Below are 16,104 nucleotides of genomic sequence, written 5' to 3'. Positions count from 1 at the left end.
CCTGGTTTTCTTGGGCCTGCACGTAACGCACTGAGAGAGCAAAGAGTGGATTATATTATTTGGTTCAATGTTGGCTGATGTGAGGAACACTTCATCCCCAAAAATACAAGAAGCACAGAGGCAGGATGGGGAATCCCTGGAGCCCAGTAAGAGGAATGAAGCCCTTGTCCCAAAACTGCTTTGGGAATGCCATCAGCCTTGCCATCCAGCAATGAGTCCCTGTGCATGATCCTGCTGCTGAAGAGGCTCCCTGCATCTGGCCTCTGGCTGGACTTGCCACAGCACATTTGGGGGAGGAACCAAAAGTGGGGAAAGGGAGGAAGGAACAAGCATATGGAAAGAGAGAGGAAAGGGGATAAGAGGGGCTGCTTGCGTGCAAACAGGTGGCTGCCATTACACTTAAGGTCATTATATTAAGGCTGCACCCTCTGCTGCACTTGCACGTTCTGTTCCATCATGAAACTCCATTTCTAACTACTATAAATATGCTTTCATTTAAAGACAGCTTTTTCTTTAGGGATCAGAGAAGAATTTAAAGTACCACTTTGGATTGTGTTTCACTATTTTTCCCATATTTTTGAATCTAGGAGGTACATAACAGCAAAAAACACACCAGAGGGCTTTCAGACCCTGGAAGTTGTTTTAAAGATAAAATTTTGGTTCTGTTTTTGAAAATGCTCTGGCACTTCTATATGTACAAGATGCAAGTACAGCTTGATAAAGCACACTTAACAACATTCCCCCTTCCCCAGGTTTCATTTCATTAATGTGTCTTCCATATGTGCTGCCTAATGAATTAAAACAACAAATAGTGCATGTAAGGTATAGAGGTATGCATATAAAGAACATCACCTATTTAATTTGTGACATTGGTAAATTATTACTTGATTTTACTTTTTGGCACTAGTAAGAGCACTTTTAAAACAAGCTACTCTTTAATTTTGTCCTTTTAAGATGTTATGTGATGGGCTTCATTCTATTTTCGAGAGGTTGCATATTCTCAGGCTTTCCATGAGAAGACTGTGGCCACACAGAAGGGAAGGAGCTCACAGCTGGTGTCTGGGATGTTGATACTCTCATCTGCCTCTGTTCCACTGGAGGAGCTGAGCTTTGGAGGAAGGCCCAGCTAAGGATGCAGGAAGAAGTGTCTGGTTGTCTTGGTTTGGGAAGACAGGTATCTGCCAGGTAGTAAAAAAAAAACAACTGGAGTTTCCTTTGGAATGGAGAGTGTAAACCCCCCCATTCCACCCTTTTTTTTTCTTTCTTCAATTATAAATTACAATCAGAGGCTCTTTGGCAAAGATTTGGGAAATAGGAATAGCAGTTCTTTACTAGTATGTATTACAAAGCAAACAAACACAAAAAAAGCCTCACCAAACAACTACAGCATTAATAACAAACGAAAACAGTACTAAGAACTTTGAGGGCTTTGTTTCGCAAAACCCAGGGCAGTTTGGTTTCGGTGTCCCTGCAGGATCCTCAGAGCACCAAGCTGAAACAGTGGAAAAGTCCTGGGCTGGTAGCTGGGATGGCAGGGTGTCTCAGCAGGCAGGGGCAGGATGTCCCAGCAGCGCAGGGGGTGCAGGGTCACACTGTAGCAAGAGGAGCAGTGCCGAAGAAGCCGAAGGCGAGGCAGTGCCTGGCTCAGCTCCCGCGGGTGGCAGAGAAAACTCAGGATTCAGGCCGAACTGGTGATAGTAGATTTCCCAGGACTGGATCTTTTTGGCCACAGTGAAACTTTCCAGCCAGCAACAGCCGTTCTCTCTTTCCTCGAAATGCCGGAAAAAGAAGAGGACCCAGCTGCCTTAAGCTCTGTCTTTTACCTGTGTTATCTCCCCCTTCCACCTTTGTCCACCTCTTTGTTTCGGTTAAGTACTCTCAAGTATCCAACACTTGGTCTCCTTGGTAACTTTTTGGGAAAAAATTCCTTAGAGAAAGAAGGAACAAACCTAACCCCCAACACTGGTGAAGGAACTCGGGCAGCTGGAGCATGAAGTGTATGCAGTGCCTTCAAGCAGTCAATTTCAATTTTAATTTTATGTTCCTTTATACAGCTCTTCCTCTTACTACAACACTGCCTTGTTCCCATGCATGACCCTCTCTCTCCATTCTTCTCAGACACATGTTGTTTCTCCTTTCCTAGCAAAGACATCAGACTTCTCGAAATAACTTCCTTCCCTCTTAATATACAAATTATGTATATCTGTATGTATTTTTATTACAAACGGCTACATAAGCTGGGATAAATAAGGTATCTTTCAACATTTTTATTAAAACATTTTCGGAAGTATTCAGGATTAATGCATATTACCAAAGTTCTACCCTAATTCATTCATGTCACTCAAATGTAGGTATAAATGGGTATAGGCACTGATCTGTAATTCATGTAATTATAATGTCACCTTGATGGAACTGGATAGCTAATTTATGGCATAGTAAAAATAAAACAATTTCATTGTAGCTAAACTGATTAGTTTTAACAAGTTTAGCTAAGACTGATTTAAATAGTATAACACAAACTGGTTGCAAAAAATGGAATTTTATGCCTTCCCCTTCCTTTTTTATTTAACCTGTCAGTCTACATTGATTTTTTTTTTTCTGGTTGAAAGTAGAAGCAACTGCACAATTGTCAATTAGCAGCACAAATTATTTCATACAGTCCACAACCCTTTCTGCAAAATTTGCAGACTGTGTTCATACAGAAATAAATGTATAGCAGTAAGTGAATTACATACAGTCCTTCAAAGATTACTAATTGAGAGAGAATTATAGCTGCTAAAGCATGGAAGGAAATGAATAAGGCTCTTTGGATTCCTTAAAATATCTCACTGTAGGTGCAGGTTATGATGTAATTTTGAACACAGTTCCATAGTACAGAAAAACATAAAACTAACCTTTGGAAAACATTCTAGCAGCACTTTGGTCCTTAAACACCATATGGAGTAGTAACTAATCCTATACAAAACTAGATGACTCAGTGGGATAATTCTCAGAAGAATTTCCATATTGCATTCTCAGTGTTCTTCAAGACATCCTTTTCTACCTCCAGCCCATGCTTATGAAATGCTGGCAGATGCACTGCTGCTACAGCAGCCTGAGTTGAAAAGCAAAATAAATATCCATTTTATCTGTATCCAAAGACACAGATGACACATGAATGTGTCATCACCAGCTAATTGCTGTTATTTGTCCTCTTGGATGGTGAGCCAAGGCCAGCAAGAAGGTAGGATTTCAACTGGCGTAAGCACAGCCCATCTCTGCTATGGTACAGGTCTGTCAGGCTTGAGTTTGGATTCAGATTTAAATCATTTGGATGGCTGATGGATTTGACTGGACCGAACATGATTCCGTTTGAAACACTCTTTTCCCACATTCCCAAATTCCAGGACCTGCCAGTGCAATTTCCCTCATTTCCAACTTCTCAAACTGAAATCAAACTCAAACTGAAAATCAACTTTTTTTTTTTTTTTTTTTTTATTCTATAAATCCCTCAATGTTATTCTAGAAATCATTTTGAAATTATTTGTCCAATTAGAGAGTCTTTTACATGAAGGTACTCCAGACACTTTCTAGCAACCCCGGCCCACAAGCAGTGGTCTTGAAGGCAGCAAATTGATACAGATCCATTGATACATATTTCCATTATACAGAGTACACAGCACCCTTTATAACTCACAACACAAAGATTGCAGAGCATACAAAGCAGCATAGAGAGCAAGAGGCATCTGGCCAAATAGCAGACATGTATCTTAGTGATTTCTTTGGGCATTATTTTTAGCATCACCTTCTTTAGCATGGAAGGACATAGTAATTATACTTCCCCAATAAAGTTCTTCTCTGTCAAAGAGAATTGATGCTCCCATCAGTGCACAGCCTGGCTTTGAATTATCCATTTCATAAGTTCTGTTACCAAGAATTGTATTTACTTCACTCAGCATTCTCATTTGAAGAGAAGCAGATATGGCTCTAACTCTGTAACTGATTTCAGGAGCTTAAAATTTGGACTGACAGGTAACTTCAGTTTCAGGTGGTTTGCTCTGCTGAGAAGAGTTATACAATGTGAAGCAGAGCCAGATTTCTTATAGTAGTTTCATGAACATCAAAACTGCCTCTAAGCAAACAGGAGATCCATTTCAAATTCCTTTCTAAAACAATAGAATATTTTCTTAACTTATGTTCACTGATGATGACAACCTTATTCACTTCTTTATTACCTTCACAGCAAATTTTAATTAATTATATAATATTCAACAATTTAATCACTTTCAATTGGCTATCCTTCCAGACTTGATGCATGCAACATTAATTATTTGCCTATAGCAAGATTTTATGAACTCTAATATGCACCACATGTTCAACTTGCTCAAAATTAATTGCAGACGTATTTGGCATTAATGTACATCTTTAATTTGCTTTAATTTCACATCTGTGTTCCTTTATATACAGCATTCTTTATCAGCATAAATGCAAACTGCTTCTGATGAGTGTAATAGCAGCCACCAAAGCCACCTTTTGTATTAACATTTTTTGCTTTCAATATAAATCTAGTTTTCTGGATTTAAGAAAAAAAAAGATAAAGAAGTAATTTGAAAATAATCTTTCTTATTCACATTAATTATTTGGAAAGTCAGGTGGAAAATACTGGCTGAGATCTAACAGAGAAAATATAAAGTCACTAAGCTTTGCCTGAACAACAAGGTTTGCCTGTTTAAGAAAAAAAATCTCTTTCGAAGAGGTTTTGTTGTGAAAATCTATGCTTAGCCCGAAGAAACAGACAAGAGCCTCACTTATCAGCTAGCAGCTTGTAAGGGACAGCCCCAAGACTGGTCCCACAGTTCCTCTCATTTTGCCCAGATACACATCTGAGGCAGCTGTAAAGCCCTACCTTGGTTTCAACCTGGAGATGAAACCGAACAAGCCCCAGCACAGGAAAACGATTCAACTCACACTAGGAATCTGGCACTGGCTTATCACGCAGGTATCTAGTTGTTGATACACAGATTAGGCAAATTAATGCTAATTAGGGTAAGTTCACAAGGTGTTGTAAGCACCTCTCCAGTTGCAAGATGTAGATATCCTGAGAATTACAGCAATGCAACACTGTACATCTCAAATGAGATACAATGTGTAGCAGTCAAATATAGGACACTCTTTTTGGTCCACAAAGTACTCTGCTGAAACACACATAGGTTTGCCACATTGACAATTTGGAATTTAAAAAAAATGTGCCATCATTTTACTTTCTGAGGGGATCGTGATCATGTCAGATCTCTTTCAGTAGAATGTGGTTTTGGACCAGTAACTCAGACAGCAACTATATCAGAGTCTTCACCTATTGCTGAGGGAGACTACAACATTAACTATGGAGTAATATTCAGCAATTTTTAGGAGAAGAAGGCAGGATCAAATGCTACTCAGCACAAATATAATGAACTAATTATTCAATTTAATACAAAAAGTATAGCTGAATGAGCAGACATTATACTCTAGGCAACAGGAAATACAGCATACAGAATAAAGTATTCCTTTTCCCTTAGCAGTTGACAGGAACAGCAGAAAACAACATAACACTTCAAGAACAGTTTCTGTCTTACCACCAGACTATAAAATTATGCTGTCAGCATATTTGTAGCAAACTGCTTTACACTGAGGCCTTTAATTATTCCAAGTCCCAGAATTCCACTTCTCATTCTTAAATATTTTGTAGGAATCAATTTCAAACAGATGCTGCTTTGAAAAGGCCAATGCACATGGTTTAACTGGCAAACAGTAGCCTGCAGATTCAGCATCCAAACTCCCAAGGACAAAAATCTTTGCTTTCTAGAACAGTTCATTTAAACTTCATATCACCCTTTAAAAAGCCAAATTTTAGAAGCTGATATTATTTCAAAGTTCACTTTGCTGCTTTAAAGCAAAGGAAATACTTTCAGTCGTCTCAAATATTTCATCTGGAACTGAAGAGGTGACTTAGAGTGACAATGAATGACCTTTGAATTGTCAGACTTACCCACATCTTTTCCTTGCCTGTTTGCTTGGGGGACAAATTACTGCTACTAATGACTTGGCACGTAAGTGGCACTCAGGGGAAGTGGAATGCACAGCAGTTCCCCCTCATCCAAAATCAAGCCAGATTAAACCACTTAGCGTTACTGGGGGGAAAAAACCCGCACCTAAACTGTTCAGGACGCCGGTATTTTCAGAGAAACTAAACCAGCCCACAAATTCAGCCATCCGGCTGATTTTCCTTTGGGATCTGCTGCCGCCTTGTGGGCTCGCCGTGAATTTTAAGTCCCAAGATAGAAAATCAGAAGTTAACTTTGGATTGTGGGGGGAAGCCCAGGTATTTAACTGACGTATAACCTCACTTGCATACCAGCATCATGTCTGCCCCAGTTTGAAGATTTTTGTGTAATCGGGTTACAGTTGAGAATTTTCACTTTCTTGAATTCACAATTATAGCAATAAAAGACTTCAAATTAAAATACTACTAAATGTACTGTTATTGTTTATGGGTTTGGTTGACAAAGAAATAATACACTTTAATCACTCTATACTGGTGGAGAGAGAGAGAGAGAGAGAAAAAACTCTCTCTCTTTTTCAAATTATTGGAGTGTTCTCCTGTATTGTCTTGTTTTGTTTTTGGACTATTTATAACTTGATATTGGACTTAAAGGGTTTCTACAGATTCTCCAGGCTATATAAGACCATGGAGTCATTAATAGCTTGGTAGCTTGTCTTTGGAGAAGGAGGTCGCTGGGATATAAGATTGGAAAAAGGAAAAGCAGTTTGTGGGACACTGAATTCCATGGGTTTTTGAAAATTTTCCTGTTTTACTATTGCTGGAAAATCTGACAGTGGGATGTTAAGGTGCTCATCCAAAAAGCCTGGAGTTTTCAGAAGCTGATCCATTCACCTTGGAATGACCAAGGCAAAGCGGTCACATGAGCAGTAACTCAAGTTCATTTTAGCTTAATTGGATAGCTTACATTTCAATTCCCTTTAATTCTTACCAAAAACAAAAGGGGGGTAGGGGGGTGGGGGGTGGTGGTGAAGGGCAGCTTGATCTCTACATGGAAAATTAGTTCCAGTGGTGGCCCTGCTGCACAGAGGTTTCTTGGCTTCGTCAGCTACAGACTCTTTAATTGTACACTCTGTGGACTGAATCTGACACCGATGATGGATCATCAGCATCAAGGTGTAGCCATGACAGCCTCCTCACCTCTGTCCTCCCAGATCAGAGGTCGTTCCCCTCTGTAGCTCAGGCTTGGGGCCAGGGAGGTCACTTCTCCCTCAGTGTCACTGCATACACAAAGTAACTTCCAGCAGAAAACATTGCTATAAAGTTGCCTTACAATCACAGAAATCACAGAATGGTTTGGGTTGGAAAGGATCTTAATGACCATCTTGTTCCAAACCCCCTGCCACAGGCAGGGACACCTTTCACTAGATCGGGTTGCTCAGAGCCCCATCCAACCTGGTCTTGAGCACTATCAGGGATAGGACATCCACAGCTCCTCTGGGCAACCTGTGCCAGTAGTGCACCACCCTCTGAGTAAAGAATTTGTTCCAAATATCTAATCTAAATACCTCCTCTTTCAGTTAAAAACTACTCCCCTTTGCCCTGTCACTATCTGCCTGGAGAAGAAATCACTGTCCCTTCTCTTCATAAGCCCACTTTAAGTACTGTAAGGCTGCAACCAATGCTCTAAAAGGGATGTCTAGAAACATGTTAATAATTCAAATACAATACATAAATAGAAGTAAACTAATTCAACCGAGCCTGTGCCCCCTTCTCCTCTCCTTACTCCTCTTTTCAGACCGAGCTCGAGTCCTCCCTCCGGGCATGGCCCTGTCGCACCATAGGCCGGGGAGGAAGAAGGCTGCGAGATCCTGCGGCCCGCGGGCAGCCCGCTGCCGGGCCGAGGAGGAGCCGAGCCCAGCGCCGCCCCCCACCCGCGGCTCCCGCTGGAATGTCCGCGGCGGCCGGGGGGGCGCGGCCTGGCGGGGCGGTTCAGCCAATGGGGCGTGGCCTGGCGGGGCGGTTCAGCCAATGGGCGCGGCGGGCGGCGGCGCGGGGCTGGCGGGAGGGGGCGCTGCCAGGGGCAGATTCCGTCCGTCCGTCACTGCGGCGGGCGGGGGTCGCGGGGCGGGGTCGGCGCGGGTTCGAGACCCGGCCATGGCGGCAGCGGCCGCTCCGTGGCCCTGGGCCTTGCTGTGCCTGGCGGCGGCCCCGCTCTTGTGCCCCGCGGCGGCCGGTGAGTAGCGACTGCGGGGGAGGGGGTGGGGGGAGGCGGCCCACGGGTCCCTCTCTACAACATGGCGCAGGGGCGGTGTCGCCCGAGGGGATGCAGCGCCGCGGGACTCTCCTGTCCGGCCGCAGTCGGGGCGGGATGCGGGAGCCGGGGGAGAGGGATGACGCCACCCCCACCTGCCCCGCGCCCGGGGAGCGGCAGCGGCGCCGTCCCAGTGCCGGTCCGGTCTGGTGCCTGCGCCGGCTTCCCGGGGAGGGAGAGCGCCCGTCGGAATCCCTCCGGCCAGGACCGGAGTCGGGGAGAGGCACTTCCATAGCCTGCACAGCGGCCGGATCTCCGGCATCCCGCCCGGCTGCGTGGCGGGCATAGACCTCCTCGTCTGCCCCCGCGGGTTCCGTGGCTCGGGGCCGGGGTGTGTGCCTTCGGCTGTCACGCTGCCTGCGGATGAATTCCCGGGATTGTGGCTTGAAATGGTCCAAATGGGTAAAAGCTTGGGTTGCCATATATAATGTCAGAACAGGCTGTGTATTCCAGGGCTCATACTCCTTGGTTTCAGTAGAAGAGTGGTGTAGAACAAGGTATTGAGTTTTTTAAAAAGTGAGGGCCAGACATTTAATATGAGAAGGGTAGTGGTAAAATAGCTCCCCGCAGATGGCAATGTGTGCTCACAGCCCAGAATGCCAGTCATGTCCAGGTTTCCCAGAGGATGGATGCTCCATTCTGGGGTGTGTTCAAACCAGGCTGGATGGGGCTCTAAGCAATCTGGTCTAGTGGAAGGTGTCCCTGCCCATGGCAGGGGGCTTGGAGCTAGATGATCTTTAAGGTCTCTTCCAACATAAACCATTCAAGGAATCTATGTGTCTGTAACTTCCTGACAGGACCAAAAAAAGAGTGGTGGAAAAAGAAGGCAGCACAAGACAGATACTGGAAAACACCTTTTAATACATAGACGACATTGTTGTCATAGGAATGGAGAATACATAACATGTAATACTTTAAAGCAGAAGACTGCAGTCAGGCGTTTACGGATGTTTAATTGTTCTATAGTTTTGGTTTCTAGTGAGGCTTAGTTTTAGGAGGGAGGCAGTAAAAAGCTAGTGGAATGAAATATGACATACTCTGTCCCAGCTTTCCATTGATAAACCTACTAATATTGCAAGGAATTAATGCTCAAGTTCCTTCTTGATGGTTCAGTCAAAATCTGTTTAGTAAGATGTTGTGAAAAAGACTTTTTTTGGTTGTTGTACCCATGTGATACATAGTTCAGATGCAACTCAGCAGAAATCTGTAACCATTAAATGATCCTGTATGTGAAGATATGTGTAGAAGTAAAAGCTTTGAAGGACACCTCTGTCTGTTTTCTAAAACCCTGATCCAGAGGAAACTGAGGATGAGAATGTTAAGGCACTATTCAATTCATTTTATGTTTGCCAAGCTTAACCATGATCGAACAAAATATTTGAATGGTAGGGGGTACAAAGCACAGCAGAGTATTATGCTAAAAATGCTGCTTTAAGCTACAGTGTTTCATGACTTCTTAGTGCTCCAGTTCTTTTTTCAACTCTTGATGTGTTCATATCTGTGTTTGCTCTATGACTTCCTTCCAGTCAGGCAAATCCAGTCTTAATCATCCATCACTAGTGAAACAACTTATGGTTTTGTTCCAAGGGTTTTAGAACACAGAGTTTAATGAGCAGCTATGTGAAAAGAAGCCCCTGCTCTGATTTCCTCCACCACCTGTTACTTACTGATTCTTTCACTTTTCAGATTCTGTGAGATGATTCAATTTACAAAGGCACATATTATCTACAGAGATTTTTTGACTTTTTTGTCTATTTTTTAGTATTTATTCTTTTTTAAGTTTCCCCTGAGTTAATAAATTGCATTGTCTCATGAAGGAATTTGCCATGTGCCAAGCTAGTGCAAGTTAAGTAGCAGAAATGCGGCTAGAGGGAGAAAGGAAGTGAGATCTCATTTTGGTTGCAGTGAGTGTTCAGGGGTACCTGTGAGACTTCTTGTAAAGATCTTCATCATTTTCAGAACAAAACTTTCTCTTGTTCCTTTTGGGAAGGAAAGTTTCCACGGTCATCTGTGGGCCAGAAAATGGTCCTGATAGAACATCAAGTGTGCACTTGCGTTCAGAAGTGATGGTTAAGTGTTTCGAATCTTTTATATATCCTTTTCCCTCTCCCCTTTTTCCATAGGCTTGTCTTGTTGTTACCATGCAAAGGACAATTTAATGTGCCGTGATGTCTGTGAACAGGTAAGCTTGTTTTAAATTTAACTCCATCAGAGTTGAAATTGTGCCTTTAGACAATGATGTAGCAACATTAAGTTTGTAAGCTAATGGTCCTCTGTCTGGAGGCTGTATGTTAATTATGAGATGAAATGGTATCAGAATGAGAACTTAGAAATTTTAAAACTATAGTCCTTTTCCTTTTTGTAGTGGAAAATGGGTTCTGCTGAAGTTAAGGAGAAATACAAATACAAACTTGAGGCCACAATTTGGTCAAGAAGTGATAAGCACATTGGGAAATGAGAGGGGTGAAGGTATTTTACAGAATTTATGAATCTTACGTATTTCTAAGTTCTGAGGAGTTCAAACTGAAGAACAAGATGCTGGTATTATTCTTTCTTCCTTCCAGTTCTTGTTTGTCTGCTAAGCATCTCATTATGATAAATGGCTTTGTGAATGCAGCAAAAATCTGCTCACTTACTCTATTCATACGGCTTTTTGTTCTGAATTCAACCTTGGAAAGTATTTTTCCATAACTAACGTTTAGATTTGTATCTGCGGGTAGTAATTTTTACAGCTTTGTGCATGTGTGTAGTTACATTTATTTATCTACATAAGAATTTTGCATGAGTAAAATTTACATAAATGTAGACATAACTTTTTATATGTAAGTTGTGTTCTTAGATCATACCCATCCTCTTTTCTTGTTTTCACTGCTCACTTTGGGGCTGCTTGAGCAATAAACCTGGTTATGATTAAGCTTATATTTATCTCTGTACTAACAAAACTTTCACTTTAAATTGCACTTTTCCCTCCCTGACACATCTGGTGAGTACAACCAAATCTTCTTTCAGCTTTCATGTTGTTAGGCCAAACAATGAAAAGTTTTACAGTCTCTTTGCATAAGGTATTCTCTCCATTCCTATAATAATTCTTGCAGCCCTTCCAGCATAAGTTTATCTCTTTGAATACAGGTATGCAAAATTATACATGGCATTATAAAAAAAGCCTGTGGCATTCAGTTTTAAAGATTATGTCCAAACCTGCATATAAGAGAAAGATATCCATTCCTGTATATATTAAAAAAATGATGAGTTTAGTAGCTGCATTGATATGGCATTTGGAATCATCTGTCCATTTCTTTCTTGTGTTTCACTGGTTTGAAGTTTCCAGCTTATCATGTGAATTCCTGTTGGCTCTCCATGAAAGGCCTCCAGCTTTTTACTGTCAAATTCCATCCCAACTCTTCTATACTGGTTCTAATTATTACATCGTTTCCTGTAGGTTTTGTAAGATGCTCTGATCTGGCCTCATCTGGACAGTCTCTCTCCACTTGGATAATCAGCATATCCAGAGTCTTAGTGGTGAGAGGCCTAGAAAAAGTCTGAAGCAGGACTAGTGCCCCTCAAAAGTATTCTATAAGGAGCTGGCTTAGCTACCTCACATCAGTCTGGTGGCATCATTTTCTGTGTGACCTTTTGATGTAGTCCAACAGCCTGAAGGAGCTGTCTGCTGTTATTTTACTGATTTTCATCTTCTGTAACTAAACTATTTCGTGCAGCTGATAGAAGGAAGAAATTCCTTGGCGTATCTTTGGAGATAGGAGATCTTTGGAGATACCACTTGCAGATTAGATTTGGGGCCTTAGAGCAGATGAGGAGGAACAAGGTTTATTGAGGAGCCATCTTGGCCTAACCAGCAGATTGTAAACAGTACCACCTGCAGAAACACTTGTTTCCACAGGGCATGGAGGCACTCATCTGCAGATGAGACTTTCTGGCTAAGGTCGTTTGGTTTTCAGGGACTCAGATCTAGGATGTTGCATGAATCACAAGGTTTTTTTGACCCTCAGACTTTTCACCCTCGGACTAGGGTGAAAGACGCAGGACATCCAGTCATGTTGCCCTGGATCCTGCCAGTTAAGGAAAAGGGCTTGATTAAGGCTAAGGAATTTTACTAATCAGTAAATCAGCTACTGTGAGACCTTTGAAAAAGAGAAAGTGGATTACAGATTTATATGTTAACTAACATGATTCAAACACCTAATTATTTTACATTCTTAATAAGTATTACTCCACTTTCAGCTTTAGTATCATCTCCTTTTCATGATGATTTGATTAAGCATGTCAGATACTGTAGCAAGGAATAAACAGGCCCCTCTTTCTTTGACTTTTTTTCCTAAATTTATTTCTGAGAAGTTTCATACTGATAAGTTTCTTGGTGGCATTCATCCATATAGCATTCCAGAGGATTCTATCCATATCCTCCTCCAAGCCTAAGGACAGTCCATCCCTGCTCCCAGGAAAACACCTTAGTGTTCCAAGAATCTGATTTGGATAAACAGAGAAGTCATGAACAAGCTTTGGTGAAGAAAAGATATGGTATAGGGAGTGTAGAAGCAGGGAAATGTTTTACGAGGGGAATTTGGACCTTTTTGCCAAGGCAGGTAAGATTATAAAGGGAAAGACAAATCTCAGCTGAAATTGAGACTCGTAGAGGATGTCAAGGGCAACAAGACATTTTATGGCAGTAGTTGAAGGCTGAAGAAGGAAAAATGTGAAGCTGTTGCTGAAGGCAGCATGTGATTTAGTGTCAGTAAATCATTTCTGGCCAACCTGGTTTAATAAAAAAGGTGGATTTCTGGATGAGGGGAAAGGCATGGATGTCATCTTTGTTGTCTGTAGCAAGTTTTTAAACATTAATTCCCTCAATGTATTTGTATCCATTTTAGGATCATATGGGTTTGAGGAATGGACAATTAGATGAGTAAAAAACCGGCTGTAAAATCTCAGGCTCAGAGTTAGAGGGTGGTGAGTCCTACTTTGCCTGCAGACTAATAAGAAGTGGAATACCAAAGAGGTCTGCCCTGGGACCCGTCCTGTTTAACATCTTTGTTAACGACCTGGATGAGGCGACTGTCATTGAGTCTTCAGGCTATCTGAAGCTGAAAGGAAGTGTTGATAATCTTAATGACAGGACTGTCATCTAGAGGGACCTGGACAGATGGAAAGAATAAGCAGGTGGATACCATGATCTGGTCTCGTAGTTGACCCTTCTTTGAGCATGAGGTTGCAATAAATGATCTTCTGAGATCCCTTCCTACCTGAATTATTTTATTATTCTATGACCTCAGAAGAGTCAAAATACTGATGCAGTTCTTTTTTTTGCTCTCATTTTTGAGACATATGCTGTTGTTCTCTTGATTTTCTTTCAATAAGTTTATCATGTTAGAATAGAGAGTAGAACAAATTTAGAATACAACGGTAACGTACTTTTCCTTCTGAAATTCATCTGTTTCAGTTATATAATTTCCAGTTTCATATCACACATTAATAGATCTGTTTCCATTCTTCTTGTTGACCAGTTTCTTGTTTTAATTTAGAAGTAAAACTTTATTAGACTGCTAAAGGAACAACATCCTCAACATCCTCAGTTGTATTCCATCCAGTCTAGCGAGCTCCTGGGTGTTCAGTTTGCCTGTTGGTACTATGCATTCCCCTGTTAGTTTTGACTGTCTCTTTAACTAGTCTCTGTTTTGTTCTACCTTGTTCCACAGAAATTGTTTCAGGGTTTTTTTGAAGTTTAATTGCTTAAGGTCATATAACATGTAGCAGAAGGTTAATAAGTAAATAGGGTTGTATGGTATTTTGATATGTGCAGCAGAAATCCTCTAGTTAACGTTGCCCTTCCACATTCAGTGGTAACTTTCTGATTGAAATGTTTGAGGAGGAAATTCTCATTCTATTCTAAATAGAAAAAAATTGCTTCTCTATAAAAAGTGAAACATATTTAAAAAACTACAAATGCATAAAAAGAAATCTTAAATTTGAGTTCTGTACATCCTAACCATTAGGCAAAGTTGTTAAAGAGTAGATATTAGAGAGACTAAAAACAGTGAAATCAATTGAAAAAAGTATTTGATGTTCCAGTACATTCTCTGTGTTTTAAGATATGTTTTGCTTCTAACAGATTTTGTCTTCTAAGAGTGACTCCCGTTTGAAGCACTTACTGCAGCGAGCACCTGAGTATTGTCCAGAATCAATGGTAAGACTTGCTAGAAAAGCTCTTCAAATGAGATTCAAACCTCAAAGTAGGATTTTTTTTTTTTTTTTGTGAAGCCATCATAAATTATGTTACTTGCAATAAGGTGGCATGAATAAGCTATAAAAAGCAATGAAAATCTTATCTATGTTGTAAAAACCTGTGCTGGGTGATTGTCACTTGGTTGTTAATGACAGTGACTTAAATTAGATCATACGTTCCAATGTGTATGGCACAAAGCCACGAGGTCTTGGGCTGAGACTGGAAGGCCCTGATAGCTGCACCAAATTGATTTTGGCCTTATCTGAGAAACTGAAGTAATGCTTTTATTGGATAAACAAGATTATAGTTTCCTGAAAGTTCTGTACTGTCACTAAAGTTCTTTAGTTTCACTTAAAAAAGAGTGTAATCTGCTCCCTCTTCTAAGGACAATCTAATCAGGGAGTAGATAAGTATGGTCATTCAGATTGTAAATTTTAGAGTCTTATCTCTTGGTTCCCTTTTGCACTCAGAAAAGCCTGCTTTCTTCTGGTAATTTCTGTTACTTCTGAACAGTATCAATACTGTTTGCAGCGAGCCAAAAATATATGCTCAGCTCAAGTGGGCAGTAAGTAGGAGTAGTAAATCTGCGAATAACATTGAATAAGTAAAAAGCCTGTGTTTGCTTATAGATCGTTTCCTTCTGTGTGTCAAAGTTCCTTGAGCTTTTTGTTTCTGTGAATCAATAGCTGTAAGGTCTCAGAAAGTAGTAGACAGCTCCTGGTATGAGTAAAATCTGTCATGAAAACCTATTGAAGTGATGAAAAGCATTTGGTTTGGTACTGGTTTTCTTTATCTTTCATTCCCTGATTAGACAAGTAGAATCTTATCTGTATAGTGGAGGAGTGCTTCTGATAAGACAGGACTGGAGATTATCTGAAAGGAGGAAAACGACAATGATTTTTATAACTCTTTGTAAATGACAAGTCAGCTGTCTGGTGTGGATCTTAAATTAGTATCACTGAACTGGTAATATCTAGATATATAAAATAGCTAACCAATCAACTCAATACCATATTTGCTGTTCTCAGATATCTCTTGTCATTGGACAGATGTTCTGGTGCCATTTCAGAGATGAGCAGATATGTTTAAATTTAATCAGACAGTCAATATTCTTGAGCACTGGTTATAGACGTTGTGTTGTGTGTATTCCTTCAAGTAATATGATAGAAAGGGTATTGCCTGGTATTAATTTAAAAAGTAACTGTCAACACAAGATTGTGATTTTTTTTCTTAGAATCACAGATGCATTTAAGTTGGAAAAGACCCTAAAGATCATTGAGTCCAACCATTAACCTCCTCATGAAATAAAGGAAGTCAGCTGAATAAAAAGGATGGAACTCATAGAAGTCGCAGCTCTTTACCATCTTCTTTTGATCTTGCTGTGGCTCTTGTCTAAGTAGAAAACTTCTGCAGATACAGAGGAGGATGGTGTTAGATCATTAAATACAGATCCATTGCAGCTTTGGAAAGTCATTGATTCCTGTGATGATAGATGTGTCATTGTGTGACAGTATGGGTTGCTGTGTCAGTGTG

At 40.9% G+C, this 16,104-nt stretch overlaps 1 protein-coding gene across 2 annotated transcripts in view; it reads left to right on the top strand.

Annotated features, from left to right (window-relative positions):
• The first annotated feature begins 8,092 nt into the window (after positions 1-8,092).
• RECK (reversion inducing cysteine rich protein with kazal motifs) overlaps positions 8,093-16,104 on the top strand; it is a 47,425-nt gene continuing 39,413 nt past the window's right edge. For both annotated transcript variants that reach the window (XM_066189877.1, XM_066189885.1), the window contains exons 1-3: positions 8,093-8,255; positions 10,457-10,515; positions 14,458-14,532. In XM_066189877.1, coding sequence (XP_066045974.1) covers positions 8,177-8,255; positions 10,457-10,515; positions 14,458-14,532 — 213 coding nt within the window. In that variant the 5' untranslated portion in view covers positions 8,093-8,176. The remainder of the gene's footprint in view (positions 8,256-10,456; positions 10,516-14,457; positions 14,533-16,104) is intronic.

The sequence above is a fragment of the Chamaea fasciata genome, unplaced genomic scaffold (assembly GCF_029207755.1).
Source record: "Chamaea fasciata isolate MVZ Bird 193981 ecotype frontalis unplaced genomic scaffold, bChaFas1.0.hap1 SCAF_1, whole genome shotgun sequence".
Taxonomy (NCBI): domain Eukaryota; kingdom Metazoa; phylum Chordata; class Aves; order Passeriformes; family Sylviidae; genus Chamaea; species Chamaea fasciata.
Note: the sequence above shows the minus strand (reverse complement) of the source record. Positions and strands in the feature narration are given on the sequence as shown.